General features: G+C 44.5%; 1 protein-coding gene across 1 annotated transcript in view; it reads right to left on the reverse strand.

Moving 5' to 3' along the window:
• The window catches only part of shc3 (SHC (Src homology 2 domain containing) transforming protein 3), a 110,988-nt gene that overhangs the window by 73,333 nt on the left and 18,648 nt on the right, over positions 1-19,007 (reverse strand). The window contains exons 2-5 of the mRNA XM_052458496.1: positions 8,455-8,525; positions 4,044-4,107; positions 218-337; positions 28-93 (exon numbers count right to left, since the gene is read on the reverse strand). Of these exons, the coding sequence (XP_052314456.1) occupies positions 28-93; positions 218-337; positions 4,044-4,107; positions 8,455-8,525 (321 nt within the window). The remainder of the gene's footprint in view (positions 1-27; positions 94-217; positions 338-4,043; positions 4,108-8,454; positions 8,526-19,007) is intronic.

Genomic DNA, 19,007 nt, shown 5'->3' on the forward strand with positions numbered 1-19,007 from the left:
GGTTGAAATCAAAGAAATGGTTCTTACTGGATCACTCACTGGATCTCCTCCTGACGCAAAGGAAATGGACTGCATATGATGATTGGCTATGATCTGGCAGAGGCACACACATTGATCAGGAAATTAAATAACACTGTAGCCTAACTGTTCTTGACATCTCATACAGAAATATATTTTCTTCACAAAAGGGAACTTTACATTGTTTGTAAAAACTGACCTGTTTGGAGTCTGGGGTCATCAGGTTGAGGCTGCTGGTGGAGATATTCAAATTGATGCTCATCCCAGCAAACTGGAGGTTACTCTTCCCCAATATGCTGGACAGGGCTTTAGATGGAGGCTGGGGGGAGAGAAGAGAGGCAGGTAGGAGATGAGTTGTACATCATACACAAATAGAGCAATAATAATATGAATAATACATTTTGTTTGGTCATTTTAATCAGAAACCCAACGTGCCAGGACACTAAAGCAACTGCTATACTCTGATAGTCTACAGCAGTTGTCACCAACCTTTTCTGAGTCAAGATCACTTTCTGAGTCAAGATCACTTTCTGAGTCAAAATGCATGTCGAGATCTACCCGCTCTGATTTTTTATTACCATGACTTAGAAAATGTAAGCCCATGCAACATTAACCAATTAAAAACAGTACTGTAGCAATGAGGTTTGTTCAGTAAGCTATAGGCCAATACATTATCACCATACTGGCTTTGCCTGAATTCACCAGCCAATGCATTGTTGTTCGGGACTTTTAAAAATATATATATTTCAAAATTTGAGGTAGGCTATATGATCGGTAATAGATTCATTGTTGTATTACTTGTGAGGCACAGCTGAGTGAGCATACGTTTAAATAATTCGCTTTTTATTTTACTGGGCTGATGGTGTCTGCATCTGATGGTCAGTCTCAGTGGAGAGCAGCAGACTGAGGTTCCGTCTCAGCAGAGGGAGAGAGCAGCAGACTGAGGTTCAGTCTCAGCAGAGGGAGAGAGCAGCAGACTGAGGGTCAATCTCAGCAGAGGGAGAGAGCAGCAGACTGAGGGTCAATCTCAGCGGAGGGAGAGAGCAGCAGACTGAGGGTCAGTCTCAGCAGAGGGAGAGAGCAGCAGACTGAGGGTCAGTCTCAGTGGAGGGAGAGAGCAGCAGACTGAGGGTCAGTCTCAGCTGAGGGAGAGAGCAGCAGACTGAGGTTCAGTCTCAGCAGAGGGAGAGAGCAGCAGACTGAGGGTCAATCTCAGCAGAGGGAGAGAGCAGCAGACTGAGGGTCAATCTCAGCGGAGGGAGAGAGCAGCAGACTGAGGGTCAGTCTCAGCAGAGGGAGAGAGCAGCAGACTGAGGGTCAGTCTCAGCAGAGGGAGAGAGCAGCAGACTGAGGGTCAGTCTCAGCAGAGGGAGAGAGCAGCAGACTGAGGTTCTGTCTCAGTGGAGGGAGAGAGCAGCAGACTGAGGGTCAGTCTCAGCTGAGGGAGAGAGCAGCAGACTGAGGTTCAGTCTCAGCAGAGGGAGAGAGCAGCAGACTGAGGGTCAATCTCAGCAGAGGGAGAGAGCAGCAGACTGAGGGTCAATCTCAGCGGAGGGAGAGAGCAGCAGACTGAGGGTCAGTCTCAGCAGAGGGAGAGAGCAGCAGACTGAGGTTCAGTCTCAGCAGAGGGAGAGAGCAGCAGACTGAGGGTCAGTCTCAGCAGAGGGAGAGAGCAGCAGACTGAGGGTCAGTCTCAGCGGAGGGAGAGAGCAGCAGACTGAGGGTCAGTCTCAGTGGAGGGAGAGAGCAGCAGACTGAGGGTCAGTCTCAGTGGAGGGAGAGAGCAGCAGACTGAGGGTCCGTCTCAGCGGAGGGAGAGCAGCAGACTGAGGGTCAGTCTCAGTGGAGGGAGAGAGCAGCAGACTGAGGGTCCGTCTCAGCGGAGGGAGAGAGCAGCAGACTGAGGGTCAGTCTCAGTGGAGGGAGAGAGCAGCAGACTGAGGGTCAGTCTCAGTGGAGGGAGAGAGCAGCAGACTGAGGGTCCGTCTCAGCGGAGGGAGAGAGCAGCAGACTGAGGGTCCGTCTCAGTGGAGGGAGAGAGCAGCAGACTGAGGGTCAGTCTCAGCAGAGGGAGAGAGCAGCAGACTGAGGGTCAGTCTCAGTGGAGGGAGAGAGCAGCAGACTGAGGGTCAGTCTCAGTGGAGGGAGAGAGCAGCAGACTGAGGGTCAGTCTCAGTGGAGGGAGAGAGCAGCAGACTGAGGGTCAGTCTCAGCTGAGGGAGAGAGCAGCAGACTGAGGGTCAGTCTCAGCAGAGGGAGAGAGCAGCAGACTGAGGGTCAGTTTCAGCAGAGGGAGAGAGCAGCAGACTGAGGGTCAGTCTCAGCAGAGGGAGAGAGCAGCAGACTGAGGGTCAGTCTCAGCAGTGGGAGAGAGCAGCAGACTGAGGGTCAGTCTCAGCTGAGGGAGAGAGCAGCAGACTGAGGGTCAATCTCAGCAGAGGGAGAGAGCAGCAGACTGAGGGTCCATCTCTTAACATCCCTCCGCTCTCCCTTTCCTCCACTGACACTGACCAAAAAGGGACACGGTCATCCAGCTGATAGCGAAAGTTCATGTTGTTACTCCTATGAACAGAGAGAGTGAAATATTCCTCGATATTAAAAAAGACCCAAGCCACTAATAACAACAACACAAGCCTATAGATACACTTTCCTACTCATTCATTACAGCTGCAGTGCTGGTTGTAGCGCTGAGTGGAAGTAGGGAGAACGCGCATTTTATGGGTTGAAAACTGTTGAAAACAAAGTGTTGACAGTGCTGAGTAAGAACTTAAACATGAACTCACTCATACAAACAACAGCTCTTTGCTGTATTCTTTGACAGTCTCTCTCTATTCATTGATTTAAACATTTTGAAATCTCACAGTATCAATTTTGCCGTAGCTTTCTTGTATGCCTGCTACATTACTGCAGACTCGGTCATCTGATGGGCCAGAGATGGCGTAGTGCACTTAATTTCCTCTCCACGCCCCCTGGGAAGGCAGGGTCTGTACCTTCAGACATAAGAAATGGCAACAGTTTGCCTACCCGGCGCGCAGGGCAGCTGAATTGGCTGCACATACCACCAACAGCCCGAGACTAATAAAACTATAGGAACACAAGGCTTTGTCGTTGTTGTTTTTTTACAGAAATGTTTGGCGATCGACTAGAAATGTCTTGGAGATCGACTAGAAATGTCTTGGAGATTGACAACCTGTTGGTGACCACTGGTCTACAGTTTAAGGGCATCAGATTATATTATTATATTCTTTCAGGCAGAGCCAGTTGTGATATTGTGTTAGACACAGATATACATTGGAAAGGCTAGCATGGAATCCAACCTGAATATTGCTCTGATTAAATGTATTATAAGAGGACACGCTCCTCTCAGGCACATAGCTAGCTAGCATGGCTCCCCATATCCATCTCATTAATACCCCCCCCCCACACACACACACACACCACAATGACACATACCCCATAGTATGATGGCAAGCTTCTCTAAGACAGAAACATGGATCCACACAGTAACACATAGAATGGCTCCCCATCTTCAGGTCAAACACATGGCATGGATCAACACCCCACACTACGAGGACACAGACACATTGCATGGCTCCCCATCTTCAGGTCAAACACATGGCATGGATCAACACCCCACACTACGAGGACACAGACACATTGCATGGCTCCCCATCTCCAGCTCAGCCTCCTGATTAGTGATATTCTGCTCTACATGAGTCACTGAGCAGAGCTGACCATAGCTGAACAGCTCACTGTGCATCGTGGGCTGGATCTATGCCACACACACACAGAGAACACAGTCCCACACCCCCATCCCTTCCCCTCTTCTCTCTCTCTCTCACACACACACACACACACACACACACACACACACACACACACACACACACACACACACACACACACACACACACACACACACACACACACACACACACACACACACACACTCCCTCTCAATCTCTTTCTCACTCTCTCGCTCTCTCCCTCCCTTCCCCAGATATGGGGAGGAAGTTAGGGGGTACCTTTCTCTTCCGCAGCACTCCTTTGGCCCCCGGGACTGCCTCACACACCAAGCTGATGGCCTCTCTGGTGGTAGAGAGATAGAAGGACACAAGGACAGGATGGTGATTCTTCCATGCCACAGAAAATAGAGCTGGTTAAACAACGGGTAAGCTTAGCAATCATCAGTCTTATAGCTGCAAGAGAAATACAGTGTCTTACATAAGTATTCAAACCCTTCGCTCCTAGGTGGCGTAGCTGTCTAAGGCAATACATCTCAGTGCTAGAGGTGTCACTACCCTGGTTCGATCCCGAGCTGTATCACAACCGGCTGTGATCGGGAGTCCCATAGGGCGGCACACAATTGGCCCAGCGTCACCCGGGTTAGGGGAGGGTTTGGCCGGGGTAGGCCGTCATTGTAAAATAAGAATTTGTTCCTAACTGACATGCCTAGTTAAATAAAGGTTAAATAAAATATATATATAATTTTTTATTACTCAGTACTTTGTAGAAGCACCTTTCGCAGCGACGACAGCCTCGAGTCTTCATAGCTATGACGCTACAAGCTTGGCACACCTGTATTTTGGGAGGTTCTCCCATTCTTCTCTGTAGATCTTCTGTCAGGTTGGATGAGGAACGTTGCTGCACAGCTATTTTCAGGTCTCTCCAGAGAGAGTGTGCTTAGGGTCATTGGGGTCGTTGTCCTGTTGGAGGATGAACCCTCGCCCCAGTCTGAGGTCCTGAGCAGGTTTTCATCAAGGATCTCGTTGTACTTTGCTCCGTTCATCTTTCCCTCGATCCTGACTAGTCTCCCAGGCCCTGCTGATGAAAAACATTTCCCTGCATGATGCTGCCACCATCATGCTTCACTGTAGTGCCAGGTTTCTTCCAGACGTGACGCTTGGCATTCAGGCCAAAGAGTTCAATCTTGGTTTCATCAGACCAAAGAATCTTATTTCTCATGGTCTGAAAGTCCTTTAGGTGCCTTTGGGCAAACTCCAAGTGGGCTGTCATGTACCTTTTACTGAGGAGTGGCTTACCGTCTGGCCACTCTACCATAAAGGCCTGATTGGTGGAGTGCTGCAGAGATGGTTGTCCTTCTGGAAGGTTCTCCCATCTCCACAGAGGAAATCTGGATCTCTGTCAGAGTGACCATCGGGTTCTTGGTCACCTCCCTGACCAAGGCCTTTCTGGCCCAACACTCCTAACCGCTAGACCACCTGCTTTCTTCTACAACAGATAGAGACTAGGGAAATATGTAATTGAATCCTGGCCCTCTGCTATGAGACAGCTTCCTCCTAGATTCTAGAGTGTTATCATGTCCCATCAATGAAATTTACCACAGGTGGACTCCAATCAAGTTGTAGAAACATCTCAAGGATGATCAATTTAAACAGGATGCACCTGAGCTCAATTTCGAGTTCCATAGCAAAGGGTGTGAATACTTATGTAAATAAGGTATTTCTGTTTTATTTGTAATACATTTGCTAAAATTTCTAAAAACCTGTTTTCAATTTGTCATTATGTGGTTTTGTGTGTAGACTGCTGAAGAATGTGTTTTATTTCATCAATTTTAGTACAGGGCTGTAACGTCACAAAATGTGGAAAAATTCAAGGGGTCTGAATACTTCCCGAAGGCACTGTATGTCTATGGATTCTGGAGGACCTAGAGGACAGCCGGTTAACAAACGGTAGCATTTCACATTTTAATCATTTAGCAGACACTGACATACAGGAGCAATGAGGGTTAAGTGCCTTGCTCAACGGCACATCGACAGATTTAGGTTACTGGCCCAACACTCCTAACCGCTAGGCTACCTGCATTCTTCTACAACAGATATAGACAAGGGAAATACGTGTTTGAATCCTGGCCCTCTGTTTGAAGACAGCTTCCTTCTAGATTCTAGACTGGTATGAGGATAATGCACCTAATAATACAATAAGAAACAAAAGAACAGGGTTATGCTACAGTACATTTATAGCAGTAGCTTTGGTGATGATGAGAGAGAAATGTGTTTATTTCTAATCTCTTTATTGAAATGTGTTTATTTTATTTTTATCACCGTCTTTAAATACATGCTCTCAATTATTTTAGAATAGGAAGTCCATTTATAGTATACCAAAAGTTGACTCTCTCTCTCTACCTTTCTCCCTCCCCCTCTCCATCTCTCCCACTCCCTCTCTCTACCTTTCTCCATCTCTCCCTCCCTCCCTCTCTCTCTCTCTCTCTCTCTCTCTCTCTCTCTCTCTCTCTCTCTCTCTCTCTCTCTCTCTCTCTCTCTCTCTCTCTCTCTCTCACTATCTCTCACTATTTCTCTCTCTCTACCTTTCTCCCTCCCCCTTTCCATCTCTCCCACTCCCTCCCTCCCTCTCTCTCTCTCCCCCCTCTCTCTCTCTCTCTCTCCCTCTCTCTCCCCATCTATCCATCTCTCCCTCTCTCGCCCTCTCTCTCTCTCTCTCTTTCTCTCTCTCTCACACACATTCTCTCTATTTCTCTCTCTCTCCCTTTTTCCATCTCTCTCTCTCTCTCTCTCTCCCTCTCTCTCCCCATCTATCCATCTCTCCCTCTCTCGCCCTCTCTCTCTCTCTCTCTTTCTCTCTCTCTCACACACATTCTCTCTATTTCTCTCTCTCTACCTTTTTCCATCTCTCTCTCTCTCTCTCTCTCTCTCTCTCTCTCTCTCTCTCTCTCTCTCTCTCTCTCTCTCTCTCTCTCTCTCTCTCTCTCTCTCTCTCTCTCTCTCTCTCATCAATGGATAGTGCAATATAATGTGGTCCTTGCCGTGCAGTAGTGTGAACGCTGCTGGTTAAACCAGACAGAATGCTAGGTGCACAATGAAGAGGGGTTAGGGTTAACCCTAACCCTAACCCTAACCCTAGCTGACTCCATGAACTCAAGCAGAAAAGTGAACGTGACACAGACATGCCATATTCACAGTACAGGCCCCACGTCTCTCACAGACATGCCATATTCACAGTTAAGGCCCCACGTCTCTCACAGACACAGCTCTACCCATGGCCTTGTCATTCAAGAAACAACCATAGAAAATACAGGCTTCTTCTAAGGTTTCTATTGGTTGGGGACAGTGGAGATGAAATTAAATAAATGGGGGCAGTTGGGTGAGTATAAGAGGTAAGTCTACAGTGCCTTCAGAAAGTATTCAGATCCCTTGACTTTTTCCACATTTAGTTACGTTACAGCCTGATTCTAAAATGCATTAAATAAAACAAATGATTAATCTACACATAATACCCCATAATGACAAAGCAAAAAAAACAGATTTTTTTAAATGCTAGCAAATGTATTACAAATAAAACAGAAATAGCTTATTTACATAAGTATTCAGACCCTTTTCTATGAGACTCCAAATTGAGCTCAGGTGCATCCTGTTTCCATTGATCATCCTTGAGATGTTTCTACAATTTGATTGGAGTCCACCTGTGGTAAATTCAATTGATTGGACATGATTTGTAAAGGCAAACACCTGTCTATATAAGGTCCCACAGTTGACAGTGCATGTCAGAGAAAGAAACAGGCCTTTATGGTAGAGTGGCTAGACGGAAGCTACTCCGGAAGCTACTCATGACAGCCCGCTTGGAGTTTGACAAAAGGCACATAAAGAACTCTCTGACCATGAGAAACAAGATTCTCTGGTCTGATGAAACCAAAGATGTAATTCTTTGGCCTGAGTGCAAAGTGTCACATCTGGAGGAAACCTGGCACCATCCCTATGGTAAAGCATGGTGGTGGCAGCAACATGCTGTGGGGATGTTTTTCAGGAGTGGCTTTGGGACAAGTCTCTGAATGTCCTTGAGTGGCCCAGCCAGAGTCCGGACTTGAACCTCTTCGAACATCTCTGAGAGACCTGAAAATAGCTGTGCAGCGACGCTCCCCATCCAACCTGACAGAGCTTGAGAGGATCTGCAGAAAATAATGAGAGAAGCTCTCCATGTACAGGTGTGCCAAGCTTGTAGCGTCAGACCCAAGAAGACTCAAGGCTGTAATCTCTGCCAAAGGTGTTTCAACCAAGTACTGAATAAAGGGTCTGAATACTTATGTAAATGTGATATATCAGTTTTTATTTTTTATAAACCTCGTTTTGCTTTGTCATTATGGGGTATTATGTGTAGATTGATGAGGGGGGGGGACAATTGAATACATTTTAGAATAAGGCTGTAACGTACCAAAAAGTGGAAAAAGTCAGAGTCTGAATACTTTCCGAATGCAATGGGGGTAAAACAGGTTCATATGGATAAAATATGGGTAAAACATGTTAATATGGGTAAAACATAGGGTCAAATGGGGGCAAAACATAGGGTCAAATAGGGGTACATTTGGGTAAAACAGGGTTAAAGTATGGGTAAGATATGGGTGAAATGGATCACACAACACATAGTATCCATTTCCTTCAACAAAATACGTGAATCTCTTACCTTGTTATTTGCGATCTCGTGTTGAAATCCAGTGATTTCATGGACCGAAGCACTTCAATGCAACCCAAATACTAGAAGAGAGAGAGAAGAGATTAAATTAGTTCATGGATGAATGTTAAGATGTGAAGCATTTAATTATGTCAAAACAATGTAACTTTAACACCCAGGATATTTGCAATTCTACCTCGTATAATATAAGCAGCCATTGTAGTCTGAGAAAGAGGACCAGGGCACATATGACACAGTTATTTATTCCTGTGCCTCTTCAGTGCAGCAGGCCATTCGTGACCTTAGGCATGATATTGACTCAATCCAAAAATCACTTACGGATGTGTAAGTGTTAAATGCAAATAAAAGCAGGTTTATGCTGTTCTCTAGGTCTCGTAGCGCTGACCCTGAGAACTTGCCTATTTTGTATTCCAAAATGGAGCCCAAATTGAGCATTTGTTTCTCACTATACTCCTTCGGTATCTGGATTTGATGACAAGTTTGCCTTTTGAAACACACATTGAAAACTTGACAAAGAAGCTGAGATCTTTGATTTGTTGTTTAATATAGAAATAAATCCTGCCTCAGTTCCCGAAAATAGAAGGAAGATTCTCCCTGTAATAGACTATGTTGACATTGTTTATATTCACACGGCAGCATCTGTTTTTGACTCAGTATTCCATTCAGTAATATGTTTTATCACTGCGATACATTGTATTCTTTACAAACATGTGGAACAGACCTCTCCAGTGGCAACAAATGTAATATTAACAAAACAAATTTGGGCTTGCCTCTTTTGCATGTAATTTTGGCATTAATACGTGTCACATATAAGTTTGCAAACAACATTAAAAAATATATATATCATTGAGTTTTATCATTGAATATATATATTTTTTTGTTTTCTTGAGTAAGGCAGCTCCAAAATGCAGGTGTTTCAGCCTAGTTCAGTGCTTTCTGTGGTGGTGGTGGTGGTGGTGGTGGTGGGGCAAGTCAGCAGAAAATACAGAGCGTTGAGCCGTGATTGGCTCAGTTTTCTGTCACTCATGGGGACACTACTTCATGGCCAAGTCTAAGGGTAGACCTCGAAAATTCAAGCCCCTTGGGTGCTGCCATAGAGTTACATTAGAAGTGCCCATCCAAGAAGGCTCAAGCTCATTGGCCACAGATAAAATTATGTCAAATCACGTTCTATCGACAGTACCTTTGATTGGACTGTCCAACATAATACTTTCAAAATCTTAGCTAGCAGTCATCATCATGAATCAAGTCGACAATCTACTGGCAAATCCTTTTTAATCCTTGTCATATTATGAGAAATTATGAGGAGAAATTATAGATAAAAGGTATCGGTGCTCATCGGCCACTGGACATAAACATTACACAAGTTGGAAATCGCAAATTCAACAATGAGTGGTTTGGAAGGAATAAGTGGCTAACTGCAAGCATCACAAAGCTATCATTAGCTTGCTATTCAGTGGAGTGGTTGTGAGGTACCAAGTCTAAGATTAAGGGTCTCTTTTCCTAGTTTGAAATTATAAACATTCAACATTGGCCCTGCTGTCAATGAAGCATGATTTGTGCCGTGCTCAAAACAACTTTTAACTCGGAACTGCAAAATCTGATTTTAGTGAGTTCAAGACAACTGGGAAAATCAAACTACGACTGTGAAAATACGTTTTTAACTTCAACCCAACTCGAGAGCTACGACCTGAAGATCCCTGATGTCATCATGATTCAACTTTTCATCTCCAGAGTTCCCAGTTGTCTTGAAAGCACCATAAATCCAGAGAATGGCAGACTTTGATGACAAAATTAGCCCACAAAGGACCGCCGCGCTACCTTCCTTTTCAAGTGAGTCCAAAAATGTTTTGTATGCTGCTGAATAAATGATGTAAAAGGCCAGGGAGATATGTATACTGTAGCTAAGAGAGTAATACTAAGTGGATGTTGTGTAGTAAGCTGTTAGTAGCCCATGTGCTTCACCCTAATTATTTGGTCTATTTTCACCTTTTAATTTTGCCCTACTGCTCTGACTTGGTGGAGCCCCTGTATTAGAGAAATGTAATCATCAAATATTGTAAAAGCTATCATTGTCTGTTTATATGCCTCCTTTATTTATCCTACGGTTCTGACTTGGTGTACAGGGAGAACACTGGAAGAAAGGCCCATATTCTGAATTCTCTCGCTGTACATTTCAAAAGTGCTGCACAAATAGTTATATTCACTACGCCCGTCATAGCTCGCTCATTAATGTCTTAATTGAAATTCCGGATTGCCTCTTATCCGCTTGTCGTCCCCTTATGCCATAGTTTGTACATCTCAATTGTCATTAGAAACCACATTTGTTTAAGCAAGTCAGCCATATCAGCTATGCTTTTTTTAATGTCAGTAAATGAGGCTGAATTAACTGTTTCACTGCCAGACAAGGCTCCTCTGATAGCCATGTGGAGCAGTGGTAACGTGTTGATACTGCTGTTGGGAGTCTGCAGTTGGAACAGCTTTATGTAGGCCCTAACAGTTTGTGGGCACCGTTTGTCACCGTTATAATGCAATTAATGTATTGTTTAGTGTTGTGTGGTGTCTTTGCTGGCATTACATCCCAATTTTGGGGGTTTTTCCCAACCAAGATGTACATGCTAAAATCACCACGAACCTCTCTGTCTGTATAAGAAGAGAGCTGCACTCTCTTATGTATTTACACAGTAGTCTTGCAGAAACGTCCTCTGTACATTACTTCATTGATTAATTTTAGATGTACTAATGACCAAACCCGTTCTAAGGGATGGATAACTGTGGAGATCCCTTTGGTCTCCACAGAATTGGGGAAATCTGGATAGTTTTTTTTGCCCCTTATGTGTGGAAAAATAACAGTATTCCTTGCAGTTCGATATTCTGGTGCCTTTCAGGCATTTAACATTATTGATTGGAGACGTATATGTTACAGAATGCAATTGCTTTTCTTAAATATGTTTAATGATGTGTATTATGTGTATTATTATAGTGTGTTTTATTATAGTGCGTTTTATTACAGTGTGTTTAATTATAGTGTGTTTTATTATAGTGCGTTTTATTACAGTGTGTTTAATTATAGTGTGTTTTATTATAGTGCGTTTTATTACAGTGTGTTTAATTATAGTGTGTTTTATTGTAGTGTGTTTAATGATAGTGTGTATTATTATAGTGTGTTTTATTATAGTGTGTTTTATTATAGTGTGTTTTATTACAGTGTGTTTAATTATAGTGTGTTTTATTATAGTGTGTTTTATTATAGTGTGTATTATTATAGTGTGTTTAATTATAGTGTGTTTTATTGTAGTGTGTTTAATGATAGTGTGTATTATTATAGTGTGTTTTATTATAGTGTGTATTATTATAGTGTGTTTTATTATAGTGTGTTTTATTTGTATTGGTTATGTAGGTCTGTTGGGTTTAATTATAGTGTGTTTTATTATAGTGTGTTTTATTACAGTGTGTTTTATTATAGTGTGTTTTATTATAGTGTGTATTATTTTAGTGTGTTTTATTACAGTGTGTTTAATTATAGTGTGTATTATTATAGTGTGTTTTATTATAGTGTGTTTTATTTGTATTGGTTATGTAGGTCTGTTGGGTTTAATTATAGTGTGTTTTATGATAGTGTGTTTTATTACAGTGTGTTTTATTACAGTGTGTTTTATTATAGTGTGTTTTATTATTTATTATTTTAGTGTGTTTTATTATAGTGTGTATTATTATAGAGTGTGTTATTATAGTGTGTTTTATTATAGTGTGTATTATTATAGTGTGTTTTATTATAGTGTGTTTTATTATAGTGTGTTTTATTACAGTGTGTTTAATTATAGTGTGTATTATTATAGTGTGTATTATTATAGTGTGTTTTATTATAGTGTGTTTTATTATAGTGTGTTTTATTACAGTGTGTTTAATTATAGTGTGTATTATTATAGTGTGTTTTATTATAGTGTGTTTTATTATAGTGTGTTTTATTACAGTGTGTTTAATTATAGTGTGTATTATTATAGTGTGTATTATTATAGTGTGTTTTATTTGTATTGGTTATGTAGGTCTGTTGGGTTTAATTATAGTGTGTTTTATTATAGTGTGTTTTATTACAGTGTGTTTTATTATAGTGTGTTTTATTATAGTGTGTATTATTTTAGTGTGTTTTATTATAGTGTGTTTTATTATAGTGTGTATTATTATAAAGTGTGTTATTATGTAGGTCTATTGTGTTTTATGTATGTACAGGGTTTTATTTGTAAACATATACAGGGCTCTCTTTTAAAAAATTGTTTTATCTCAATGTGACTCAATTATTATTCACAAAAGCGTTTCAGAGAAGGAGTGCTGAATGATCTAGGATCAGTTTTGCCTTTTAGATCATAATGAATAAGATTATGTGGACAGGGTAGACCTGGGCCCAGATTCACAAAACAGAAGACATTTCTTCTTAACTGCCGTGTTTTCCTTAACTATAGACTTATGAAGAAAGATAATTAAATTTTTAATTTTTAAAATTGTTTACCTTTATTTAACCAGGCAAGTCAGTTAAGAACATATTCTTATTTTCAATGACGGCCTGGGAACAGTGGGTTAACTGCCTGTTCAGGGGCAGAACGACAGATTTGTACATTGTCAGCTCGGGCGTTTGAACTCGCAACCTTCCGGTTACTAGTCCAACGCTCTAACCACTAGGCTACGCTGCAAAGTTTCTATTCCTCAAAAAGGTTCTTGAAAATGTTATTGCGGTTTTTCTTATGTTTCACCTTTAAGCAAAAGAGTTAAGAAGAAATTAGATTCTTGAAAATAAAGTTATTGGAAATGTTGTTAATTCCAAGGTTTAATTTTTGTCTTCAACTCAGGGCAGTGAGAAAAAGTTGAACATGTTGAATTTTTTTTTTTGGAACATGTTTAATTCACTCACAAACTTCTTCTGAAAGTATCACTATTGATTGATTATAAACTCAATAAGATGTTTTCGATCAGAAATATGCTAACATGATTTCCATTGCTAGCTAGAGAGGTAAGCTAAAACGGTTGCCTAGCAACAAACATCTTACGAAGATTTGTAAGAAGATATTTCAGAAGTTCATAAGAAAATCATTAAATCTTAAGATATTGTTGAGGAATTGCATAAGAACCATCCTATGTAGTCTTGATTTTTGTTCTTAAGAACCTTCTTAAGTTCTTGCGAAATAAGTGTTTGGGGAATCTGGGCACTGAAACTAGATACGCACTATTACTTTGAGACACTTCATCATAAATGAATATATTATTCCATATGATCTAAAAGGAAAAACTAATCCTGGATCAGAATTCCAGTCTCAGACTCGTTGTGAATCAAGCAACAAGTACAACAGCAGAGCAACAGTATAGTAGCAGGACAGGGCAAGTTAATGTCTGTCTGAGATATAGCAGCAGGTCAGGTTAGTGTCTGTCTGAGATATAGTAGCAGGACAGGGCAAGTTAATGTCTGTCTGAGATATAGCAGCAGGTCAGGTTAGTGGCTGTCTGAGCTATAGAAGCAGGCCAGGTTAGTGTATGTCTGAGCTATAGAAGCAGGCCAGGTTAGTGTATGTCTGAGCTATAGAAGCAGGCCAGGTTAGTGTATGTCTGAGCTATAGCAGCAGGCCAGGTTAGTGTCTGTCTGAGCTATAGAAGCAGGCCAGGTTAGTGTATGTCTGAGCTATAGAAGCAGGCCAGGTTAGTGTATGTCTGAGCTATAGAAGCAGGCCAGGTTAGTGTATGTCTGAGCTATAGCAGCAGGCCAGGTTAGTGTCTGTCTGAGCTATAGAAGCAGGCCAGGTTAGTGTATGTCTGAGCTATAGAAGCAGGCCAGGTTAGTGTATGTCTGAGCTATAGAAGCAGGCCAGGTTAGTGTATGTCTGAGCTATAGAAGCAGGCCAGGTTAGTGTCTGTCTGAGCTATAGAAGCAGGCCAGGTTAGTGTATGTCTGAGCTATAGAAGCAGGCCAGGTTAGTGTATGTCTGAGCTATAGAAGCAGGCCAGGTTAGTGTATGTCTGAGCTATAGAAGCAGGCCAGGTTAGTGTATGTCTGAGCTATAGAAGCAGGCCAGGTTAGTGTATGTCTGAGCTATAGAAGCAGGCCAGGTTAGTGTCTGTCTGAGCTATAGAAGCAGGCCAGGTTAGTGTCTGTCTGAGCTATAGAAGCAGGCCAGGTTAGTGTCTGTCTGAGCTATAGAAGCAGGCCAGGTTAGTGTCTGTCTGAGCTATAGAAGCAGGCCAGGTTAGTGTCTGTCTGAGCTATAGAAGCAGGCCAGGTTAGTGTCTGTCTGAGCTATAGCAGGCCAGGCCAGGTTAGTGTCTGTCTGAGCTATAGAAGGCCAGGTGGGTGAGGCTATAGCAGCAGGCCAGGTTAGTGTCTGTCTGAGCTATAGAAGCAGGCCAGGTTAGTGTCTGTCTGAGCTATAGAAGCAGGCCAGGTTAGTGTCTGTCTGAGCTATAGAAGCAGGCCAGGTTAGTGTCTGTCTGAGCTATAGCAGCAGGCCAGGTTGGGTGACTGTCTGAGCTATAGCAGCAGGCCCAGGTTTGTGTCTGTCTGAGCTATAGAAGCAGGCCAGGTGAGGGTTAGTGTCTGTCTGAGCAATTGCAGCAGGCCAGGTTAGTGCCCAGCTGAGCTATCACAGCAGCAAAGGCCAGGTTTGTCTGCCTGAGCAACAGCAGCAGGCCAGGTTAGTGTCTGTCTGAGCTATAGCAGCAGGCCAGGTTTGTGTCTGTCTGAGATATAGCAGCAGGCCGGGGCAGGTTTGTGTCTGTCTGAGCTATAAAAGCAGGCCAGGTTAGTGTCTGTCTGAGATAAAGCAGCAGGTCAGGTTAGTGTCTGTCTGAGATATAGCAGCAGGCCAGGGAAGGTTAGTGTCCGTCTGAGCTATAGCATCAGGCCAGGTGGGTGACTGTCTGAGCTATAGCAGCAGGCCCGGTTAGTGTCTGTCTGAGCTATAGCAGCAGGCCCGGTTAGTGTCTGTCTGAGTAGCAGCAGGCCAGGTTTGTGTCTGTCTGAGCAAAAGCAGCAGGCCAGGTTAGTGTCTGGTTGAGCAATAGCAGCAGGCCAGGTTAGTGTCTGTCTGAGCAATAGCAGCAGGCCAGGTTTGTGTCTGTCTGAGCTATAGCAGCAGGCCAGGTTTGTGTCTGTCTGAGATATAGCAGCAGGCCAGGTTAGTGTCTGTCTGAGCTATAGCAGCAGGCCAGGTTAGTGTCTGGTTGAGCAATAGCTGCAGGCCAGGTTAGTGTCTGTCTGAGCTATAGAAGCAGGCCAGGTTAGTGTCTGTCTGAGCAATAGCAGCAGGCCAGGTTAGTGTCTGTCTGAGCAATAGCAGCAGGCCAGGTTAGTGTCTGTCTGAGATATAGCAGCAGGCCAGGTTAGTGTCTGTCTGAGATATAGCAGCAGGCCAGGTTTGTGTCTGTCTGAGTTATAGCAGCAGGCCAGGTTAGTGTCTGTCTGAGTTATAGCAGCAGGCCAGGTTTGTGTTTGTCTGAGATATAGCAGCAGGCCGAGGCAGGTTTGTGTCTGTCTGAGCTATAAAAGCAGGCCAGGTTAGTGTCTGTCTGAGATAAAGCAGCAGGTCAGGTTAGTGTCTGTCTGAGCAATAGCAGCAGGCCCAGTTAGTGTCTGTCTGAGATATAGCAGCGGGCCAGGGAAGGTTAGTGTCCAGCTGAGCTATAGCATCAGGCCAGGTGGGTGACTGTCTGAGCTATAGCAGCAGGCCAGGTTAGTGTCTGTCTGAGTTATAGCAGCAGGCCAGGTTTGTGTCTGTCTGAGATATAGCAGCAGGCCAGGTTTGTGTCTGTCTGAGCTATAGCAGCAGGCCAGGTTAGTGTCTGTCTGAGCTATAGCAGCAGGCCCGGTTAGTGTCTGTCTGAGCTATAGAAGCAGGCCAGTGAGGGTTAGTATCTGTCTGAGCAATTGCAGCAGGCCAAGGAAGGTTAGTGCCCAGCTGAGCTATCGCAGCAGGCAAAGGCAGGTTACTGTCTGCCTGAGCAACAGCAGCAGGCCAGGTAAATGTCTGTCTGAGCTATAGCATCAGGCCAGGTGGGTGACTGTCTGAGCTATAGCAGCAGGCCGGGGCAGGTTTGTGTCTGTCTGAGCTATAGAAGCAGGCCAGGTTAGTGTCTGTCTGAGATAAAGCAGCAGGCCAGGAAGGGTTAGTGTCTGTCTGAGCTATAGCAGCAGGCCAGGATGGGTTAGTGTCTGTCTGAGAAAAAGCAGCAGGCCAGGTTAGTGTCTGGTTGAGCAATAGCAGCAGGCCAGGTTAGTGTCTGTCTGAGCTATAGCAGCAGGCCAGGTTAGTGTCTGTCTGAGCAATAGCAGCAGGCCAGGTTTGTGTCTGTCTGAGAAAAAGCAGCAGGCCAGGTTAGTGTCTGGTTGAGCAATAGCAGCAGGCCAGGTTAGTGTCTGTCTGAGCAATAGCAGCAGGCCAGGTTTGTGTCTGTCTGAGCTATAGCAGCAGGCCCGGTTTGTGTCTGTCTGAGATATAGCAGCAGGCCAGGTTACTGTCTGTCTGAGCTATAGATGCAGGCCCGGTTAGTGTCTGTCTGAGCTATAGCAGCAGGCCAGGTTAGTGTCTGGTTGAGCAATAGCTGCAGGCCAGGTTAGTGTCTGTCTGAGCAATAGCAGCAGGCCCGGTTTGTGTTTGTCTGAGATATAGCAGCAGGCCAGGTTACTGTCTGTCTGAGCTATAGCAGCAGGCCCGGTTTGTGTCTGTCTGAGATATAGCAGCAGGCCAGGTTACTGTCTGTCTGAGATGTAGCAGCAGGCCAGTGAGTGTTAGAATCTGGCTGAGCAATAGCAGCAGGCCAGGGAAGATTAGTGTCCAGCTGAGCTATAGCAGCAGGCAACGGCAGGTTACTGTCTGCCTGAGATATAACATCAGGCCAGGTTAGTGTCTGTCTGAGCAATAGCATCAGGCCAGGTTAGTGACTGTCTGAGCTATAGCAGCAGGCCGGGGCAGGTTTGTGTCTGTCTGAGATAAATCAGCAGGTCCGGTTAGTGTCTGTCTGAGCTATAGCAGCAGGCCAGGGAGGGTTAGTGTCTGTCTGAGAAAAAGCAGCAGGCCAGGTTAGTGTCTGGTTGAGCAATAGCAGCAGGCCAGGTTAGTGTCTGTCTGAGCTATAGCAGAAGTTTAGGTTAGTGTCTGTCTGAGATATAGCAGCAGGCCAGGTTAGTGTCTGTCTGAGCAATAGCTGCAGGCCAGGTTAGTGTCTGTCTGAGCTATAGCAGCAGGCAACGGCAGGTTACTGTCTGCCTGAGATATAAAAGCAGGCCAGGTTAGTGTCTGTCTGAGCTATAGCAGCAGGCCAGGTTAGTGTCTGTCTGAGCAATAGCATCAGGCCAGGTTAGTGTCTGTCTGAGCAATAGCATCAGGCCAGGTTAGTGACTGTCTGAGCTATTGCAGCAGGCCGGGGCAGGTTTGTGTCTGTCTGAGATAAAGCAGCAGGTCCGGTTAATGTCTGTCTGAGCTATAGCAGCAGGCCAGGGAGGGTTAGTGTCTGTCTAAGATAAAGCAGCAGGCCAGGTTCGTTTCTGGTTGAGCAATAGCAGCAGGCCAGGTTACTGTCTGTCTGAGCTATAACAGAAGTTTAGGTTAGTGTCTGTCTGAGATATAGCAGCAGGCCAGGTTTGTGTCTGTCTGAGTTATAGCAGCAGGCCAGGTTAGTGTCTGTCTGAGTTATAGCAGCAGGCCAGGTTTGTGTTTGTTTGAGATATAGCAGCAGGCCAGGTTTGTGTCTGTCTGAGATATAGCAGCAGGCCAGGTTTGTGTCTGTCTGAGCTATAGCATCAGGCCAGGTGGGTGACTGTCTGAGCTATAGCAGCAGGCCGGGGCAGGTTTGTGTCTGTCTGAGCTATAAAAGCAGGCCAGGTTAGTGTCTGTCTGAGATAAAGCAGCAGGCCAGGTTAGTGTCTGTCTGAGCTATAGCAGCAGGCCAGGTTTGTGTCTGTCTGAGAAAAAGCAGCAGGCCAGGTTAGTGTCTGGTTGAGCAATAGCAGCAGGCCAGGTTAGTGTCTGTCTGAGCTATAGCAGCAGGCCAGGTTAGTGTCTGTCTGAGCAATAGCAGCAGGCCAGGTTTGTGTCTGTCTGAGGTATAGCAGCAGGCCCGGTTTGTGTCTGTCTGAGATATAGCAGCAGGCCAGGTTACTGTCTGTCTGAGCTATAGCAGCAGGCCCGGTTTGTGTCTGTCTGAGATATAGCAGCAGGCCAGTGAGTGTTAGAATCTGTCTGAGCAATAGCAGCAGGCCAGGGAAGATTAGTGTCCAGCTGAGCTATAGCAGCAGGCCAGGTTACTGTCTGTCTGAGATGTAGCAGCAGGCCAGTGAGTGTTAGAATCTGGCTGAGCAATAGCAGCAGGCCAGGGAAGATTAGTGTCCAGCTGAGCTATAGCAGCAGGCCAGGTTACTGTCTGTCTGAGATGTTGCAGCAGGCCAGTGAGTGTTAGAATCTGGCTGAGCAATAGCAGCAGGCCAGGGAAGATTAGTGTCCAGCTGAGCTATAGCAGCAGGCAACGGCAGGTTACTGTCTGCCTGAGATATAACATCAGGCCAGGTT

Source organism: Oncorhynchus keta, chromosome 12, assembly GCF_023373465.1.
Source record: "Oncorhynchus keta strain PuntledgeMale-10-30-2019 chromosome 12, Oket_V2, whole genome shotgun sequence".
NCBI lineage: Eukaryota > Metazoa > Chordata > Actinopteri > Salmoniformes > Salmonidae > Oncorhynchus > Oncorhynchus keta.